Source organism: Nerophis ophidion, linkage group LG02 (assembly GCF_033978795.1).
Source record: "Nerophis ophidion isolate RoL-2023_Sa linkage group LG02, RoL_Noph_v1.0, whole genome shotgun sequence".
In the NCBI taxonomy this organism is placed as follows: Eukaryota; Metazoa; Chordata; class Actinopteri; order Syngnathiformes; family Syngnathidae; genus Nerophis; species Nerophis ophidion.
Genome location: NC_084612.1, coordinates 74,038,428 through 74,057,865, shown reverse-complemented (window position 1 = coordinate 74,057,865; position 19,438 = coordinate 74,038,428). Strand labels below are relative to the sequence as shown.

The 19,438-nt window shown below is 40.0% G+C and overlaps 1 protein-coding gene across 2 annotated transcripts in view; it reads right to left on the bottom strand.

Moving 5' to 3' along the window:
- Positions 1–19,438, bottom strand: part of eefsec (eukaryotic elongation factor, selenocysteine-tRNA-specific) — a 72,155-nt gene that overhangs the window by 26,004 nt on the left and 26,713 nt on the right. Inside the window, exon 8 of one of the 2 annotated variants that reach the window (XM_061890670.1) lies at positions 8,640–9,208. The exons of the other annotated variant lie outside the window; for it this stretch is intronic. Within the exon in view, the coding sequence (XP_061746654.1) occupies positions 9,030–9,208 (179 nt within the window). The 3' untranslated portion in view covers positions 8,640–9,029. Of the gene's footprint in view, positions 1–8,639; positions 9,209–19,438 lie in introns of those variants that run through there. 2 annotated transcript variants of the gene reach the window in all.

The window sequence follows — 19,438 nt, the reverse complement described above, 5'->3', positions numbered from 1 at the left end:
TTTTACAGAGTCACCTTGTTTTATTATTTGGTTGTCAAATGTTAAAGTTGTATTATTAAATAGAGGTCGGTGTCTAGCAGGACCGATAATCAGCATTTCCGTTTTTTGGGCATTAAGTTGCAAAAAGTTAGCGGACATCCATTGTTTAATTTCATTAAGACACGCTTCCAACTGACTACAGTCCGGCGTGTTGGTCAGCTTTAGGGGCATGTAAAGTTGGGTGTCATCAGCATAACAGTGAAAGCTAATACCGTATTTGCGTATGACGTCACCTAGCGGCAGCATGTAGATGCTGAAGAGTACAGGGCTAAGGACCGAACCCTGGGGAACTCCACACGTTACCTTAACATAGTCCGAGGTCACACTGTTATAGGAGACGCACTGCATCCTATCAGTAAGATAAGAGTTAAACCATGACAGGGCTGAGTCTGACATACCAATTCGTATTTTGATACGCTCTAATAAAATATTATGATCGACGGTATCGAAAGCAGCGCTAAGATCGAGGAGCAGCAACATAGATGACGCATCAGAGTCCATCGTTAGCAATAGATCATTAGTCAATTTTGCGAGGGCTGTCTCAGTCGAGTGATTTGCCCTGAAACCGGATTGAAAGGTTTCACATAGATTGTTAAACGCTAAGTGCTCATTTAGCTGCTCTGCAACAATTTTTTCGAGGATTTTCGAAATAAAGGGAAGGTGAGACACCGGTCGGTAGTTTACCATGAGGTCAGGATCGAGGTTAGGTCTTTTAAGGAGAGGATGAATAACCGCTTTTTTGAATGCAACGGGAACAGTGCCCGAGGAAAGTGATAAGTTTATAATATTTAGCACTGATGGACCTAACAATACAAAAAGCTCCTTGATAAGTTTCCCAGGAAGTGGGTCAAGTAAACATGTTGTTTGTTTTATTCCATTTACACGTTGTAACAATCCTTCTAATGTTATTTCATCAAAACGAGAGAAACTATTTTGGATATTTGCAGTATCCGCCGTATATACAATCGTATCTGTGTTACTATAACCCCGTTGTAGCTGGGACGCATTGTCTTTAATCTCCTTTCTAATAAGTTCAATTTTCTTATTAAAGAACTTCATAAAGTCATCTGCCGAATGGGTGGAGCTACTGGAAGGAGTCCCTTGTTGGGTTAGCGATGCTACTGTACTAAACAAAAATTTTGGATCGTTTTTATTAATGCGGATGAGATTTGAGTAATAATTAGTTTTAGCTAAGGTAAGCATGCGTTTATAAGTTATTAAACTATCACTCCGTGCTTGATGGTGCACCTCAAGTTTAGTCGTGCGCCATTTGCGTTCCAGCTTTCTACATAATAATTTCTGAGCTCTAGTTTCTTCAGTAAACCATGGCGTACGCCTTTTTGGAGCCTTTTTTAACTTCAGCGGTGCTATACTATCAATGGTTTCGCGCAGGGCGTTGTTAAAGTTGTTAGTGAGGTTATCAATAGAGCCCACATACTTTGGGAACGGTGCCATTACCGAGGGCAGTAGGTCCGCAAGAGTCGTCGTTGTGGCAGCATTAATGTTGCGGCTGCTTTAGCAGTTATTATTATTATTAGCTTGCCGAACATGAGTCTGAACTTCGAATTTTATAAGGTAATGATCGGACATTACTTTAGTATACGGGAGTATCATAACTTTGGAGACGGTGATACCTCTGACAAGCACTAGGTCTATCGTATTACCGCTGCGATGCGTCGGTTCATTTATTATTTGTGTAAGACCACAGCTATCAATTATAGTCTGGAGCGCCACGCACGGTGGGTCCAATGGGGTATTCATATGGATATTAAAGTCCCCCATTATAATTATATTATCGGCGTGCGTCACTAGATCAGCAACAAACTCTGAGAATTCACTAATAAAGTCCGAATAGGGCCCTGGGGGGCGGTAGATAACGGCCAGGCACAGAGGCAGAGGTGTGGCAGACTTCATAGAAAGCACCTCAAACGATTTATATTTATTATTTAAGTTAGGACTAAAGTTAAAGTTTTCGTTGTATATTAGTGCGACACCCCCTCCCCTTTTGAGGTGACGGGCAATATGCGCATTCGTATAGTTAGGAGGGGATGCCTCATTTATCGCAAAAAAGTCGTCTGGTTTAAGCCAGGTTTCGCTAAGACCGATGACGTTAAGGTTGTTGTCTCTAATGACCTCATTGACTAATAACGTTTTGGGAGACAAAGATCTGATGTTTAGAAAGCCCATATTATAGGTAGTGGGCTGTTTTAAGGAGTTGTTGATAAAATTATCCGTAGTAGCAATATTAATAATGTTGCGTTTATTATGCGCAGTGTACTTAAAATAATTACAACCATATCTAGGAATTGATATGACGGGAATTTTCAGATTGTCTACTTGGCGCTGCGATAAATTGAACGCATCATAATTTGCCACCTCAGTAGAACGCATGTCTAACTCTGACGTAGTCATAGACACAGTAGAAAAAACATTTTGTGAGTTGTGTATTATTCTACGAAAATTGCTATGTGTAGAATAGAATAGAATAGAATAGAGTTTTATTGTCATTATTGCAATGAACAGGTTCAAAGAACAACGAAATTGGAGCAGCTCCTCCTAAGGTGCATATACAACATGGTAGTATAAATTAAAAATAAATAAATAAATAAATAAATAAAAAAAAAATAAATTAAAAAAAAAAAGATAGAGATGACAGATGTATATATGTATATGTATATGTATCCACACAGATGCATATCTGCATGCATATGAATACATATACACACATACATAAAACATTATTTCACACTGTAGTCCAAAAAAATAGAAAAACATTTAAACATTACACATGAGGACATGATGGACACATGGACACTCAGTGCCTGTTTAGTGCTACTATGGCTCTTGGGTAAAAGCTATTTTTTAGTCTATTGGTGCTCGCTTTTAGCACCCTGTAGCGTCTGCCTGAGGGTAGCAGTTCCAGGTGGCTGTGCCCGGGGTGGAATGGGTCTTTCAGGATGCTCTGTGCTTTCCTGAGACAGCGGGAGCTGTACAGGTCAGCCAGGGAGGGGAGGGGGCATCCGATTAACTTCTGGGCGGTCTTTATGACTCTCTGGAGCGCCGTTCTCTCTGCGGCCGTGCAGCTGCTGAACCACACGCAGATGCAGTAGGTCAGGATGCTCTCAATGGAGCACCGGTAGAAGGACACCAGCAGTTCCTGTGAGAGGTGGTTGTTCCTGAGTATTCTCAGGAAGTGCAGTCTCTGGTGTGCCTTCTTGATGGTAGCCGTGGTGTTGGTGCTCCAGGATAGGTCGTTGGCCAGGTGGACTCCCAGGGAGCGGAAGTCGGAGACCCTCTCCACACAGTCACCACTGATGATCAGGGGCAGGATGTCCGTTTTTTTCCTCCTGAAGTCTATGACCAGCTCCTTGGTCTTGGAGGTGTTCAGGGCCAGGTTGTTGACTTTGCACCAATCCGACAGCTTCTCCACCTCATCCCGATATGCAGCCTCGTCTCCCTCCGAGATGAGCCCCACTACGGTGGTGTCATCCGCAAATTTGATGATGGAGTTGCTGGAGTGGGCAGGTGTGCAGTCGTATGTGTAGATGGAGTAGAGAAGGGGGCTCAGCACGCAGCCTTGTGGAGAGCCGGTACTGAGGTGCAGGCTTGATGACATGTGGCGACCCAACTGCACCCTCTGGGGGCGGTTGGATAAGAAGTCCTTAATCCACATGCAGATGGAGTTCGAGAGACCCAGGTCTGACAGTTTGGACACCAGTCTATCAGGAATAATGGTGTTAAATGCCGAGCTATAATCCACAAAAAGCAGCCGCACGTAGCTTCCCCCCGTCTCCAGGTGACCCAGGGAGGAGTGTAGGGCTGTGGCGATGGCGTCCTCTGTGGACCTGTTGGCTCTGTAGGCAAACTGGTGTGGGTCGAGCTCGGGAGGGAGGACTGAGGTGATATAGGTGATATTGCTTAAAATGGCGGCGCGCATGGACGCGACGTTTCAGGCTCTCCCCTTAGGTGCATTGTTTTTCTTGTTTTTATATAGTTTATTACTAGCCCAGTCAGCAACTTGCTGGGCGAAGGTTATGTACAGCCGAAACGATTTGTTGGAGATTGGATTGCGGTCTGAGCAGACTATTTCGGTGGATTTTACAAGCCGACACAACATCCCAGAGGAGTTAGCACGTAGCCCTGGAGCTCCATGGCTACTGTGCCCGGCGAGGAGGAGGCGGAGGCGAAGACGCCGTGGCCGAAGGGGCGGCGTGTTAGCCAGACTAAAAATGAACCCAAACAGACCACCGATACCAAGTCTATTTCTGGCTAATGCGAGGTCGCTCGCTCCTCATGGTGAAGAGGACAAGATGGACGAGGTGAGGCTCCGTGTAGCACAAAACACTGTGATGGACAGCTGCGCCCTATTGTTTACGGAAACCTGGCTAACGTCCTCAATACCCGACGCTAGCATGGAGCTAACCGGTCACACAGCACACAGACAGGACAGAAACGCAGTGTCTTCCGGCAAGCGGCGTGGGGGTGGACTGCTAACCTACCTAAACAACAAGTGGACTTCTGATTCAAAGGTAGTTAACAGCCACTGTTCCCAAGATCTGGAATATTTTACAGTTAAATGCCGACCCTTCCATCTAGCCAGGGAGCACTCTGCTGTCCTGATCACAAACGTGTATATAGCTCCCGATGCTAACGCTAGCACGGCGCTAGCTCTGTTGCACGATACAATCAGTGCACAACAGAACAAATATCCCGACGGCATCCACATCATAGCGGGGGACTTTAATCATGTCGACCTGAAAAAAGTGCTCCCCAAACTTCACCAGCATGTGAAGTGTGCTACGAGGGGAGCTAACACACTGGACAAAGTCTATTCCAACATAAAAAAAGGATATAGAGCCAAACAACTTCCCCAATTAGGCAAGTCTGACCACATATCCCTGCTCCTTTTGCCAGCTTACACACCAATAAGAAAAAGTGCTCCTATCACAACCAAAACGGTCAAAACATGGCCGGAGGGAGCCATGGAACAGCTGCAGGACTGCTTTGATACAACAGACTGGTCAGTTTTTGAAAACCCAGACTTGGAGCAGTACACAGAAGCAGTCCTGGGGTACATCAAACACTGCATAGACACTGTCACAGTGGACAAGCGCATCCGAGTCTACCCCAACAGGAAGCCCTGGATGACAAAAACAGTCCAGGGCCTACTCAAAGAGAGAGACAGTGCCTTCAAAGCGCAGGACCTGGCACTCTACAGTGCTGCCAGAGCCAATCTGAAGAGAGGCATCAGAGAGGCAAAAGCTGAACATAGGAGGAAAATGGAAGCCCACCTGCAGAGCAACAACACCAAGGAGGTATGGAAAGGAATAAAAGACATGACCAACTTCAGACCCAGTAACCCTTCGGCTGACGGCGACGCCTCTCGAGCGGGGGAGTTAAACAGCTTCTTCGCCCGATTTGAGAGAAAAACACCTGCAGCCGTCACAACACCCCCACCCAACACCCACAGCAGCTACACCCTCACACTGGAGGAGCATGAGGTGAGACGCACACTGAAGGCAGTGAACCCGAGGAAGGCTACGGGCCCAGATGGAGTCCCGGGACAGGTACTAAGAGACTGTGCAGACCAGCTGGCCGGAGTATTTACGAAGATCTTCACCCAGTCCCTCTCCCAGGCCGTCATCCCATCATGCCTGAAGACTTCCACAATAATCCCGGTGCCGAAGAAGAACTCTGTCAGATGGCTAGTTCTAACTTAACTGACTCCATACCCAGGCTAGCAGGCTCTGTAATTGCCTGTGACCGGGCTTGCTCTAGTGCAGTTAGTCAAATGTGGCTCAATGCGAAGTCTATGTTCCGAGACAAGAGGATAGCGCCTTCCTGGTTAGGGTGAAGGCCGTCTCTCCTCAGCAAGCCAGGTTTGCCCCAGAAAGAGGGCCAATTATCAATAAACGTAAATCCCTGTTGTCTGCAGAAGCTATCCAGCCACCTGTTAAGAGAGACTAATCTGCTATATCTCTCATCATTGCCTCTCCCAGGCAGGGATATAATACACGTACTGCACGTGTCATACACAAATACACATTCTGCACATTTAATAAACAAACTACACTTATAATACGCAAACTACACGTATAATGCACAAACAACACCTATAATACACAAATTTCATGTATAATACACAAACTAATACGCGTAATACACAATCTACTCGCACAATAAACAAACGAAGCGTAAAATACACAAACTAAATGTATAATACACAAACGACACGTACAATACACATACTGCACGTATAATACACAAAATAAACCTATAATACACAAACTAAACGTATAATACACAAACCGCAGTTATAATACACATGCTACACATATAATACATCTAGGACACGTATAATACACAAACTATAAGTACAATACACAAACGACAATTATATCAGACATCATCTTTACAGCAGGCTTCAATCTCTGTTCAAAACACTTCATTCATAAAAAACTACATTTAGAAGTGAGTGTGTGAGCGTGTGTGCATTCAAGCTCTGAGTGAAATATCAGTGCTGCAGTTTGGATTAGCGTCGCCATGGTTACCATGATAGGAATGTGTTCATTACTGTGCATGTAGTTCATCATCCTGACTGTTGGGTGTCATATTTGGCCACACGATACTTTAAAAGTGCAGCAGGGGTTTCCAACCCGGAATGCAAGGGCGGGGGGGTTCATTTTTTTTGTTTAGTTTTAGTCACTTTTGTGTCATTAGCATCAATATTTCAACTTCTACTTACAATGTGCCGCAGGTCAATAAAAGCGAGCTGTGGGGGGCATGTGACCCCCCCAGTCCCCACTTTGTAAGGCACTCCTGTTCAGTGTGTGTAGTTTCAAACAAGAGGTTTACAAATTGTGCCAGAGTTTGTCTTTGCTAGCCAAAAATTTCACAAGGAAAAATAAATAATAAGAAAAACATTTTTTATTTTAATTTTTGTTGCTTTTAAAATTTTTCGTATTGGGGGAAGCTGTGTTGCTATGGTGACTACTACACAAAGGCTCGTATCAATATACACATGCTATACCTCCACGTATCCAAAAGAGATACAATTTCAACAAACCTATATTTAGGAGAAAAACAGCAGATATTTGAAAGCACAAGCACTTAAAAAGGGAAATGTTGAAATGTAGTAAACAGTGTGTGAATAATCACCGAGAATAATTTCACAAAACAAAAACGTTTTTATTACACAGTCGAAGTGTCTTCTAGTAACTGCTGTTCAATCTCAGCGTGATTGAAACAGTTTACCGTATTTCCTTGTATTGCCGCCGGGTATATAGTATGCGCCTTCCTAGAATAACTGCCGGGTCAAACTCGTTCCGCTAAATAATTAGCTCATGCTTAGCATTAACGCCGGGTTAAACTCGTTTCGCAAAATATAATTTCTAATAGCGCATGACTAGAATTTCCACCAGGTCAAACTCGTTTCGCAAAATAAATAGCACATGACTAGAATTTCCACCGGGTCAAACTCGTCACGTCACGAGTGACACTTCACCTGTCATCATTTTCAAAATGGAGGAGGCTGATTTCAATCATTTGAAATCACATAAAGGGAAGAAGATTAAGAGCTATTCAGTAGGATTTAAGGTCCAAGCTATTGAATATGCTAAAAAAACAGTAAGCAGCTATGTTTTATTAATATACCATAGCTGCGTGTGTCAAATATGAGTCATTAAATGACTCCCGCCTCCTGGTGGTGTAGAGGGCGCTAGTGATCCTTCTTGCGACTACTCGGCTGCAGAAGAAGTGACAACAAGCAGCAAGAGTGAGCAGCGTGAGTTTATTTTTTCCTCTCGCTTGCACTTTAAACATGGAGGATTAGATATAGCGGCATAGCTCGGTTGGTAGAGGGGCCGCGCCAGCAACTTGAGGGTTGCAGGTTCAATTCCCGCTTCCGCCATCGTAGTCACTGCCGTTGTGTCCTTGGGCAAGACACTTTACCCACCTGCTCCCAGTGCCACCCACACTGGTTTAAATGTAACTTAGATATTGGGTTTCACTATGTAAAGCGCTTTGAGTCACTAGAGAAAAGCGCTATATAAATATAATTCACTTCACTTCATATCTAAAATAAAACAGTTTTCTAAACTGGACTTTCAATCGAAACAGGATGTAATAAAGGAAGATCTCCATCGAGACAGAGACTTTTAAAACTGAAGAAAGATAAGGAAGACTTATAAATAAGTTATCGATGCTTTTGATCAGAATGAGCTGCACATGGACTTCATTTATAGGTAAAGGTAAGACCTTAATGACGTTTTTTTTTATTAAATGTGCTTTTCATGATGGTATCTTTACATCATTTTCAAATTTTTAAGTGCAGGCCTAAATTTACCGCATGCCTTTGGTAAGTGCCGGAGTGAGAAGAGGTTTTAAAATAATTAGCGCATGCTTGCCTTTACCGCATGCCTTTGGTAAACGCCGGAGTGAGAAGAGGTTTTAAATCAGCGCCCCGGCGGAAATTCAAGGAAATACAGTATTTTGTATATTTTGAGTTATGAAAACATTCTTTAAAATCGTATTTACACCCGATCAAAAAAGCCCATCCTAAGCACGGATGCTAAAAAAAAAACCTGAACAGCAAAGGGAGCTTCTGATTACAATTGTTTTATTTTAGATCTGACATAATTAACATTTTGGGGACCAAAACCTTTCATCTGCTGTTATTACAAGAAATGAGGTCGAAAAAAAAGCCAGAGTGCGTGATTGAGTCAAACATGATGGAAATAACAAATGTGACCTTTGAAACCAGCGCCGGCAAGAAAGAGATAAGAACATGATTGTTTTTATAATGCAACTTATGAGATGCAGATGGAAACGTTATTGGCTCATCTGATTTCAGCAAATTATGGAGAGAAGGTAAATTGAGTTCATGGCAAATAAAACATTTCTGTGTTTGCGGTTACATCGTTCGATACCATTTCTCACGTCCGCCTTGGAAAGCGAAGGCTGCGGAGTTCTCCGAGGGAACCGTGCTCAAATCACAACTGAACCATCTTCTTGCGGGGGTCAAAGACGTAGCGCTTGAAGTTCAAGTGAATGCTAACGTGATGTGCGTCCGCTTTGGGCTCCTCTTCGTTGGCGGCGTCTCTGCCGCCCCCCTTCCCTCTTTTCTTGCCAGACGAGGACAGCAACTGCTTGGTTTCCGGGCGAAGACCCTCTGAAGAGAAGATCCGCAGACAAGTCAAGCTATTGATCATTTCACAGCCTCTATTAGGGTCATACTTGCCAACCTTGAGACCTCCAATTTCAGGAGGTGGGGGGCATGGTTAAGAGGGGAGGATATATATATATATATATATATATATATATATATATATATATATATATATATATATATATATATATATATATATATATATATATATATATATATATATATATATATATATATATATATATATATATATATGTGTCTTGATTGGATTATCCAGAGAATAGTGCTCGATACCGTGGTAGAGCGCAATATGTAGGTGTGGGAAAAATCACAAGACTACTTCCTCTCTACAGAACTGTTTCATGAGGGGTTCCCTCAATCATCAGGAGATTTTAATGGAAGCATTCACATACAATGGTTTATACAGGGCACAGAGTGGGTGGGTACAGGCAATTGCAAAAGGACTGCCTACCCCCAGACTAAACGACTCTGAAACCAATAAGGAATGTAACTGTCGCAAGAAACCTGATTGCCCTCTCAACGGAGGGTGCTTACAGACATCAGTCGTTTACCAAGCAGAGGTAATACGCAAGGACATTAACACATCCGACACGTACGTAGGATTAACCGAAGGAGCGTTCAAAACAAGATGGAATAATCACAACGCCTCCTTTAGAAACCAGACTTTGCGGAATTCTACAGGACTCAGCAAACACATTTGGAACCTCAAAGACAATAATGTTGAATATTCAATAACATGGCAAATTCTTGCATCCAGCACACCTTACAACAGTGGTAATAAAAGATGCAACCTATGCTTAAAAGAGAAACTGTTTATTATATATCATCCAGATCTGTCATCCCTCAACAAGCGCAGTGAAATCATTTCAACATGCCGCCACAGACGGAAACACCTCCTAAGTAACACATGAGCCAATCACCACACCCCACGCCTGCCTGTACCCACCCACTCTGTGCCCTATATAAACCATTGTATGTGAATGCTTCCATTAAAATCTCCTGATGATTGAGGGAACCCCTCATGAAACAGTTCTGTAGAGATGAAGTAGTCTTGTGATTTTTCCCACACCTACATATATATATATATATATATATATATATATATATATATATATATATATATATATATATATGTGTGTGTGTGTGTGTGTGTGTCCTGATAATATGCAAACAAAACTGTGTTTGGATAATTGATACTTCAAACTTGCATAAATAAATCTTAAGAAATATAACATAACTTGGCTCCTGAGAGCTTCAAAATGTAATGAATAAAATGCCAAAGTTGTTGATAAACAAGCAATTATTTTAATAATTAAATATGGTCATTTTAAATGAATCATTATGATCATTTAAATTAATTATTTCAAATTGTTTATTTTAATGCATCATAAAAATACAAGTAAAAATACAATTAATTTTTATGATTTCAGCAAAACAAAGTAAAAATGTATTTAGTTATTTTTTTAATCAATAAATATATTTATTATTAGGTAAGATAAACATAATAATACAATTTATGTCTAGTCTGGATGATTTAGTTGAAAATGTGTCCCTCGGACCGGGGTTGGGGGGTGGTATTTTATTTTTATTTTTTTCATAAAGAAATACAATCATGTGTGCTTACGGACTGTATCCTTGCAGACTGCATTGATCCATATTGATATATTATGTATATATTGTGTTTTTTATGTCAGAAAAATCTCTAGACAAGAGTGCGGCCAGGCGGCCATGTTGGATTTTGGCCTCTTGCATATTCTCAACCTAAATTTAATTCATTATTGATGAGATGCAGTGGTGGCTCTTTTTTTGTACAGCACACTTTTTATACTGATTTGTTTTTCGACAAAAATCCCTGCCAAACGTTTGCCTCATTTTTAGTATTGTGTCTCGTAAACCCAAAGATACAGATAAAAAACTAGTTTGTGAGTATCGCCCCGTAAATCGAGAGCACAAACACGTTATTACTTGGTTATTGAGTAGGACTGCAAAATACGTCCTGCACCAGGAGGCCCAAAAAAGTTGCGAGTGCCAGCACTTAGTAAAGCAAATATTCATAAATGCTGACAAAGTTGAGGAATGCTCATCAAACACTTATTTGGAACATCCCACAGGTGTGCAGGCTCATTGGGAACAGGTGGGTGCCACGATTGGGTATAAAAACAGCTTCCCAAAAAATGCTCAATCCTTCACAAGAAAGGATGGGGCGCGGTACACCTCAAATCCACTTTCAAAGCTTCAACAATACGCATTATGAAGTGTAAAATACGTCAGCGGAGAACGACTGAAGCTCTACATAAAACAAGAATGGGAAAGAATTCCACTTTCAAAGCTTCAACAATTAGTTTCCTCAGTTCCCAAACGTTTATTGAGTGTTCTTAAAAGAAAAGGTGATGCAACACAGTGGTGAACATACCCTTTCCCAACTACTTTGGCACGTGTTGCAGCCATGAAATTCTAAGTTAATTATTACAAAAAAAAAAAAGTTTATGAATTTCAACATCAAATATCTTTTCTTTGTAGTGCATTCAACTGAATATGGGTTGAAAATGATTTGCAAATCATTGTATTCCATTTATATTTACATCTAACACAATTTCCCAACTCATATGGAAACGGGGTTTGTATATTGTGTATTGTGACATGGCCTAAAAATATCTCGATATTATTAAAAGGCCATATTGCCCTGCCCTACTCCCTTTGATAGCTTTTAGCATCTTTAAAAAAAATGGACAATAAGTATCAAAGTAGCCACCCTGTATCCTTCCATTGTTGTGTATACCAATGTTTGGACCCCTCAGCTCTAAGAAAGTTTCCAAACAACTCCTTTTTGGTCAGTTTCACCACCAGATAGATTCCCTTCCAAGCAAACCTCCATTTTTCCTACTTCATGGATGAACATGTGTGCCAAACCATCTCTGGGGTGATTCAGGTCCAACTCGTTTTCCGTCTAAACAAGACCAACTTGACGTCGGTTATAGGAAATAATTCTGACACAACTGTGTGCAGTGTTAACCGTCACTGCAACTTAGGTAGGAGAACTGAAGCTGCTCTCATTAAAATATGTTTGTATGTGTTATAATTAGGGCTGGGCAACGATTAAAAATTGTAATCGAAGTTAATCGCACTATTTCTCTGATTAATCGCGATTAACTGCATTGTATACGCAAAGCCCAATAATGAATTCAAAAGTAGTGTGTAGTGCACCTTTATTGGAATATTCTCCCACATGAACAAAAGCGCCAAAACATTTGTTGTGCAAACACAATTTAAATCAGTCCTTGTTAAACAGTAGCAGTTAAATAGCATATTTGATGAAAAATCAACTCAAAAAATGTAAATACAAACATTTAAGCTTATTGCCACTGCCAGGGTATTTAAGTTATCCTGTTTTTTATGGAAAAGTAATATTATCTACATACAAATCTCTAAGCCACAATCATAACATCTGAACAGGCAATTTCTGAGGTAACAGCAGAAACATTTTTTTTTTTATTAGGGATCTTATGTTTAAAAAACCTATATTATAGGTAGTGGGCTGTTTTAGGGATTTTTTTGATCAAATTATCCGTAGTAGCAATATTAATAATGTGTTTATTCTGCGTAGTGTACTTAAAATAATTATGACCATATCTAGGAATTGATATGATGGGAATTTTCCGATTGTTTGCTTGGTGCTTTGATAAACTGAACGCATATACATGGTACTATATTGTGATGTTATGAGCCAGGGAATAAAAGAACTACCCTACCCAGCATGCAACAGGAGTGACGAGCATGCGCGGTAGCTCGGTATAGGTTGTGTCGCCATGACGGCGTCTTGTATGTTGTGATATGCACGCTCTGAAAGCAAACGTTAAGAACTCAGCCAACACTCCTGGTCTGCATTATTCATAAATAGACAGACAACACATATACTCCGCTGCTTCACAGGCCGCTGGATGTAGCCGGCAAAGTATTCCCATGCTAACAAGCATGCGTCATTCAGTCCAAAACGCCCCGATCTATCCACATTCAGAATTGTCTGGCGGTCGTAAGTGATCCCGGAGTGACCACGCTGTAAGCCAGCCATGAAATTTGCAGAATTGTCCAGTATTTTTGCCAAATGTTCCATCTTTACCAAGAGCCCCTCGAAGCCGAAGCCCGTCCGGGCGACGCCATCTTGTTAAGAAAAGGCGTTAACAAAATAAAAGCATGTAAACAACATACGCAAATGTGCGATAAAATAATTGTCGGCGTTAATAGATTGATGAGTTAACTCGTAATTAACGCATTAATTTGCCCACCCCTAGTTATAATGTTCACAATAATAGACAATGAAAATGACTAAGCCTGACACGTGACCTCCCTTCACCCCTTGAAAAGTCGATGCAGCGTTCCTCATGCTAAGTCTCAGTGAGTGTCTTCCCCGCCATTGAAGGCGGCTGCTAATTTTGCTCTGGATTTTCGACATGGACGGTAAGCAATGTTCTAGTTTCATGGCTTAACACGCCGTCTGTCTGGCCTCATGCATAATGGCGCCAGCATTCTTCTTGTTATCGTTACGCCAAGGTAAGGCTTGTTATGCTTGCAGCCCGAACAGATAGCCCTGCTAGTTGTGGCTACGCCGGCAGGACCGCACTTGAACATAGTTTGGGTGTACTTTTTGTCAGTTACACATAGGTTAGCATAGGACGGAGGTCTTTAGTGCCCTGAAACTTTTTCAAAATTGTATGAAAATAGAAAAAAAAAGTGGGGGGAAAACCTATTTTTTGTTTTAATAATAATAATAATAATAATGGATTAGGTTTATTCAGAGCTTTTCTATCGACTGGACCACAGGTGTCAAACTCAAGGCCCGGGGGCCAGATCTGGCCCACCACATCATTTTGAATGGCCCGTGAAATAATATGCGTGAATGAAGTTGTTTATTTTTCTTTCTTTTTTACAAACCCTGTTTCCATATGAGTTGGGAAATTGTGTTAAATGTAAATATAAACGGAATACAATGGTCATTGATGGTTTAACGAGCAGACGGGCATGTTCGGCAGCGCACAATCACGGAGTACTTACAAGCAGACACGGTGTGTAGACAGAAAAGGAAGAAGAGACGCATTTTGGCTGAGAAATTAAACGATAAAGGTGGAAATCGCTGGCTAAAAAACACTGAAACGCCCTCAGGAAGAGGTACTTTAAGACATGGTTTCAGTCCATCCGCAGTCAGCAGTGTTTTAGAATACAAACCCCGTTTCAATAATGAGTTGAGAAATTGTGTTAGATAGTATTTTATTGATTCCTTCAGGAGAGTTCCTTTAGATGTAAATATAAACAGAATACAATGATTTGCGAATCCTTTTCAACCCATATTCAGTTGAATGCACTACAAAGACAAGATATTTGATGTTCAAACTCATAAACTTTGTTTTTTTTGCAAATAATTAACTTAGAATTTCATGGCTGCAACACGTGCCAAAGTAGTTGGGAAAGGGCATGTTCACCACTGTGTTACATCACCTTTTCTTTTAACAACACTCAATAAACGTTTGGGAACTGAGGAAACTAATTGTTGAAGCTTTGAAAGTGGAATTCTTTCACATTCTTGTTTTATGTCGAGCTTCAGTCGTTCTCCGCTGACGTATTTTACGCTTCATAATGCGCCACACATTTTCAATGGAAGACAAGTCTGGACTGCAGGCGGGCCAGGAAAGTACCCGCACTCTTTTTTTACGAAGCCACGCTGTTGTAACACGTGCTGAATGTAGACGTTGAAATCCCTAAATGTCTTGCAATTGCACTTTGAGAAACGTTGTTCTTAAACTGTTTGACTATTTGCTCATGCAGTTGTGGACAAAGGGGTGTACCTCGCCCCATCCTTGTTTGTGAAAGACTGAACATTTTTTGGGAAGCTGTTTTTATACCCAATCATGGCACCCACCTGTTCCCAATTAGCCTGCACACCTGTGGGATGTTCCAAATAGGTGTTTGATAAGCATTCCTCAACTTTATCAGTATTTATTGCCACCTTTCCCAACTTCTTTGTCACGTGTTGCTGGCATCAAACTCTAAAGTTAATGATTATTTGCGAAAAAAAAAAAAGTTTATCAGTTTGAACATCAAATATGTTGTCTTTGTAGCATATTCAACTGAATATGGGTTGAAAAGGATTTGCAAATCATTGTATTCTGTTTATATTTACATCTAAAACAATTTCCCAACTCATATGGAAACGGGGTTTGTATGTTGACAGGGAAAAAGACATGTACTGCATGTATTCATATATATTTTAAACTTTAAATATCTAATAATACAATATATATTATATTGCAGGGTTTCCCACACATTCATTTATTTGTTGCGGCCCGCCACGAAAGAATTACAGCCGCCACAATTTTTTATTTTTTTTCCGGCTTTTGACTCGCTCGACCGCTCATAAAAGCAATGGGACTCTGTGAATGGAGCTTGTAGTTACATATTATATAAATATGTAAATATTATATAAATATGTATATAAATATGTACATAAAGTGTTGTAATTATATTCAAACTCCGCGTTCTTCTTGGTCATCGCCGCCGCCGATGCATACTCAAGAAAACATGATTTAACAAATGAACGGTGCAGTTATTATTATCAGCTCATTATTAAATGTAAAATAATAAAACGTGACATTTTGTTGAACAATAATTAGCTCATGAACACACACAAAAGTACTAAAAATTGGTATTGTTGAGTACTATCTTAATTGAACTGTGAGAGGTGTCCATCCCTACTTATGACTGATACTTTGGTGACCAAAAAATAGCTATCATGATCTAAATCAGGGGTCACCAACGCGGTGCCCGCGGGCACCAGGTAGCCCGTAAAGACCAGATGAGTCGCCCGCTGGCCTGTTCTAAAAATAACTGAAATACCAGCTGTGGAGAGGTGGCGCCGACAGTCCAACAGAGCACGCTGGAGCCTGGCTCAAGATGGCGGCGAGGTGATGGTGCGGAGCGAGAAAAACACATACAACGATGGAGACAAGAAGAGGCGGACTGAAGTACGAGCTGCTGAAAAGCAGTCAGGGGAGCGAGCAACATAGGGAGACGGGAGACACAGCGGAAGAGCGACCCAAGCTTGTGTGGGAAAATAAGGCAAGTCAAACCTGCTCGAAGTCATGTCCTTCCTTGGTGGTCCATGGAACCCACAAAAGACAGCGTGAGTCTGTTACAGCAGCAGTTACCAGTGAGCTGCCTCTATGTATTACATTTTATTTTATTTACTAGCAAGCTGGTCTCGCTTTGCGCGACATTTTTAATTCTAAGAGAGACAAAACTTAAATAGAATTTGAAAATCCAAGAAAATATTTTAAAGACTTGGTCTTCACTTGTTTAAATAAATTCATTTATTTTTCTTACTTTGCTTCTTATAAATTTCAGAAAGACAATTTTAGAGAAAAAATACAACCTTAAAAATGATTTTAGGATTTTTAAACACATACCTTTTTACCTTTTAAATTCCTTCCTCTTCTTTCCTGACAATTTAAATCAATGTTGAAGTATTTTTTTTTTTTATTGTAAAGAATAATAAATGCATTTTAATTTAATTCTTCATTTTAGCTTCTGTTTTTTTGACGAAGAATATTTGTGAAATATTTCTTCAAACTTATTATGATTAAAATTCTAAATATTCTAGCAAATCTAGAAAATCTGTAGAATCAAATTTAAAACTTATTTCAAAGTCTTTTGAATTTCTTTCAATTTTTTGTTTTGGAAAATCTGGAAGAAATAAGGATTTGTCTTTGTTAGAAATATAGCTTGGTCCAATTTGTCATATATTCTAACAAAGTGCAGATTGGATTTTAACCTACTTAAAACATGTCATCAAAAACATATATTTATTGTGAGAAATCATTAAGATAATCAGTGTTTCCACAAAGATAAATATCATTAATTATTAATAATAACATTGAGTTAAAGGTAAATTGAGCAGATTGGCTATTTCTGGCAATGTATTTAAGTGTGTATCAAACTGGTAGCCCTTCGCATTAATCAGTACCCAAGAAGTAGCTCTTGCTTTCAAAAAGGTTGGTGACCCCTGATCTAAATGATTATGCTGGAAACAAAACACTAAGTTTAATGGGAATATTTTGTTGAATAAATAACTGCAACTATTAGCTGGCAAGGACATAACCATAACCTTTCCCCAAATTGAGTGTGTGTTACGCATTAAAGAGGATGTAGGTGAGGCTCTCGCTTGGATATGTTTTTGTTTTCTCTCCCCTCCTGGTGCGGACCAGTGGGTTTGGAGCAACAGAAGGTAAAATAAATAGAGAACAGACTTCCCCCGGAACACAGGCAATCCCTGGAGGAATCCTGGGAATGCGGCTGGAGATGTCCACCCTGCCGCTCTTTACCACATCCTGAAAACAATCTGCCCAGCCCCACAATCACAGAAAGTGTCAACTCGGGTTGTAACTAGGGTTGCAAAGGGGTGGAAACTTTCCGGTAAATTTCCGGAAATTTACCACGGGGAGGTAAGCTCGGGAAGATTGGAAATATTTACCATTTTTTGATTATTCAAAGTTGGACACTGTCCATGGGAATTAATGGGGAATTATAATAATGATATATTATTGAGCACTTGTCTATATGCTGCTGCATCTTTGTGGCATTTTTGACGTAGCTTTTTGCACAGTATTTAAATGTACGCAGCCTTTCCGCCTTCATTGGTTGGGTTGAAATGTCTCCACACACCAGATGGTGTACGTGGCATTATTCTGTTTGTATTTATTTATTCTTGTAAAAAAAACTACTGCAATGCCACACAGATATAAACAGTCAGCTAAACAATGGGAGTCGTCTTTAAAAATATTTTACTGATGGACAAATGAAAAGAAATAGGTTAGATGAATAAACAAACAATCAGCATGCTAAATCAAACTATAACCTAAATTCTTGTATGACAACAGAATGGCTAGCAGAACAGAAGGCAGAAAAAAACTACACGTTTTGATTAGAGATGTCCGATAATGTCTTTTTTGCCGATATCCCATATTCCGAAATAGTCCAACTCTTAATACCGATTCCGATATAAACTGATACCGATATATACAGTCAGTGAATTAACACATTATTATGTCTAATTTTGTTGTGATGCCCCGCTAGATGCATTAAACAATGTAACAAGGTTTTCCAAAATAAATCAACTCAAGTTATGGAAAAAAATGCCAACATGGCACTGCCATATTTATTATTGAAGTCACAAAGTGCATTATTTTTTTTCAACATGCCTCAAAACAGCAGCTTGGAATTTGGGACATGCTCTCGAGACCATGAGAACATGAGGAGGTTTAGGTGGGAGGGTTGAAGTGGTGGTGGGGGGAGGGGTAGCTGGGGGTGTACATTGTAGCGCCCCGGAAGAGTTAGTGCTGCAAGGGGTTCTGGGTATTTGTTCTGTTGGGTTTATGTTGTGTTACGGTGCGGATGTTCTCCCGAAATGTGTTTGTCATTCTTGTTTGGTGTGGGTTCACTGTGTGGCGCATATTTGTAACAGTCTTAAAGTTGTTTATACGGCCACCCTCAGTGTGACCTGTATGGCTGTTGACCAAGTATGCTTGCATTCTCGTGTGTGTGAAAAGCCGTAGAAATCATGTGACTGGGCCGGCACGCAAAGGCAGTGCCTTTAAGGTTTATTGGTGCTCTGTACTTCTCCCTACGTCCGTGTACCACTCTGTACAGCGGTGTTTTAAAAAGTCATAAATTTTACTTTTTGAAATCGATACCGATAATTTCCGATATTACACTTTAAAGCATATCAACCGATAATATCGCCAGTCCGATATTATGGGACATCTCAAGTTTTGATTTAGTATTTGCTAGATGAACTTTATAGATCACAAAAATGGTTAATTCGGATCAATAAATAAATGAATGGAATATTATATATATATATATATATATATATATATATGTATACATATATATATATATATATATATATATATATATATATATATATATATATATGTATACATATATATATATATATATATATATATACATATGTATGCATATATATACATATATGTATACATATATATATATACATATATACATATATGTATACATATATATATATACATACATGTATACATATATATATATACATACATGTATACATATATACACATATATACACATGTATATACATACATATATGTATACATATATATATATATATATATACACACATATATA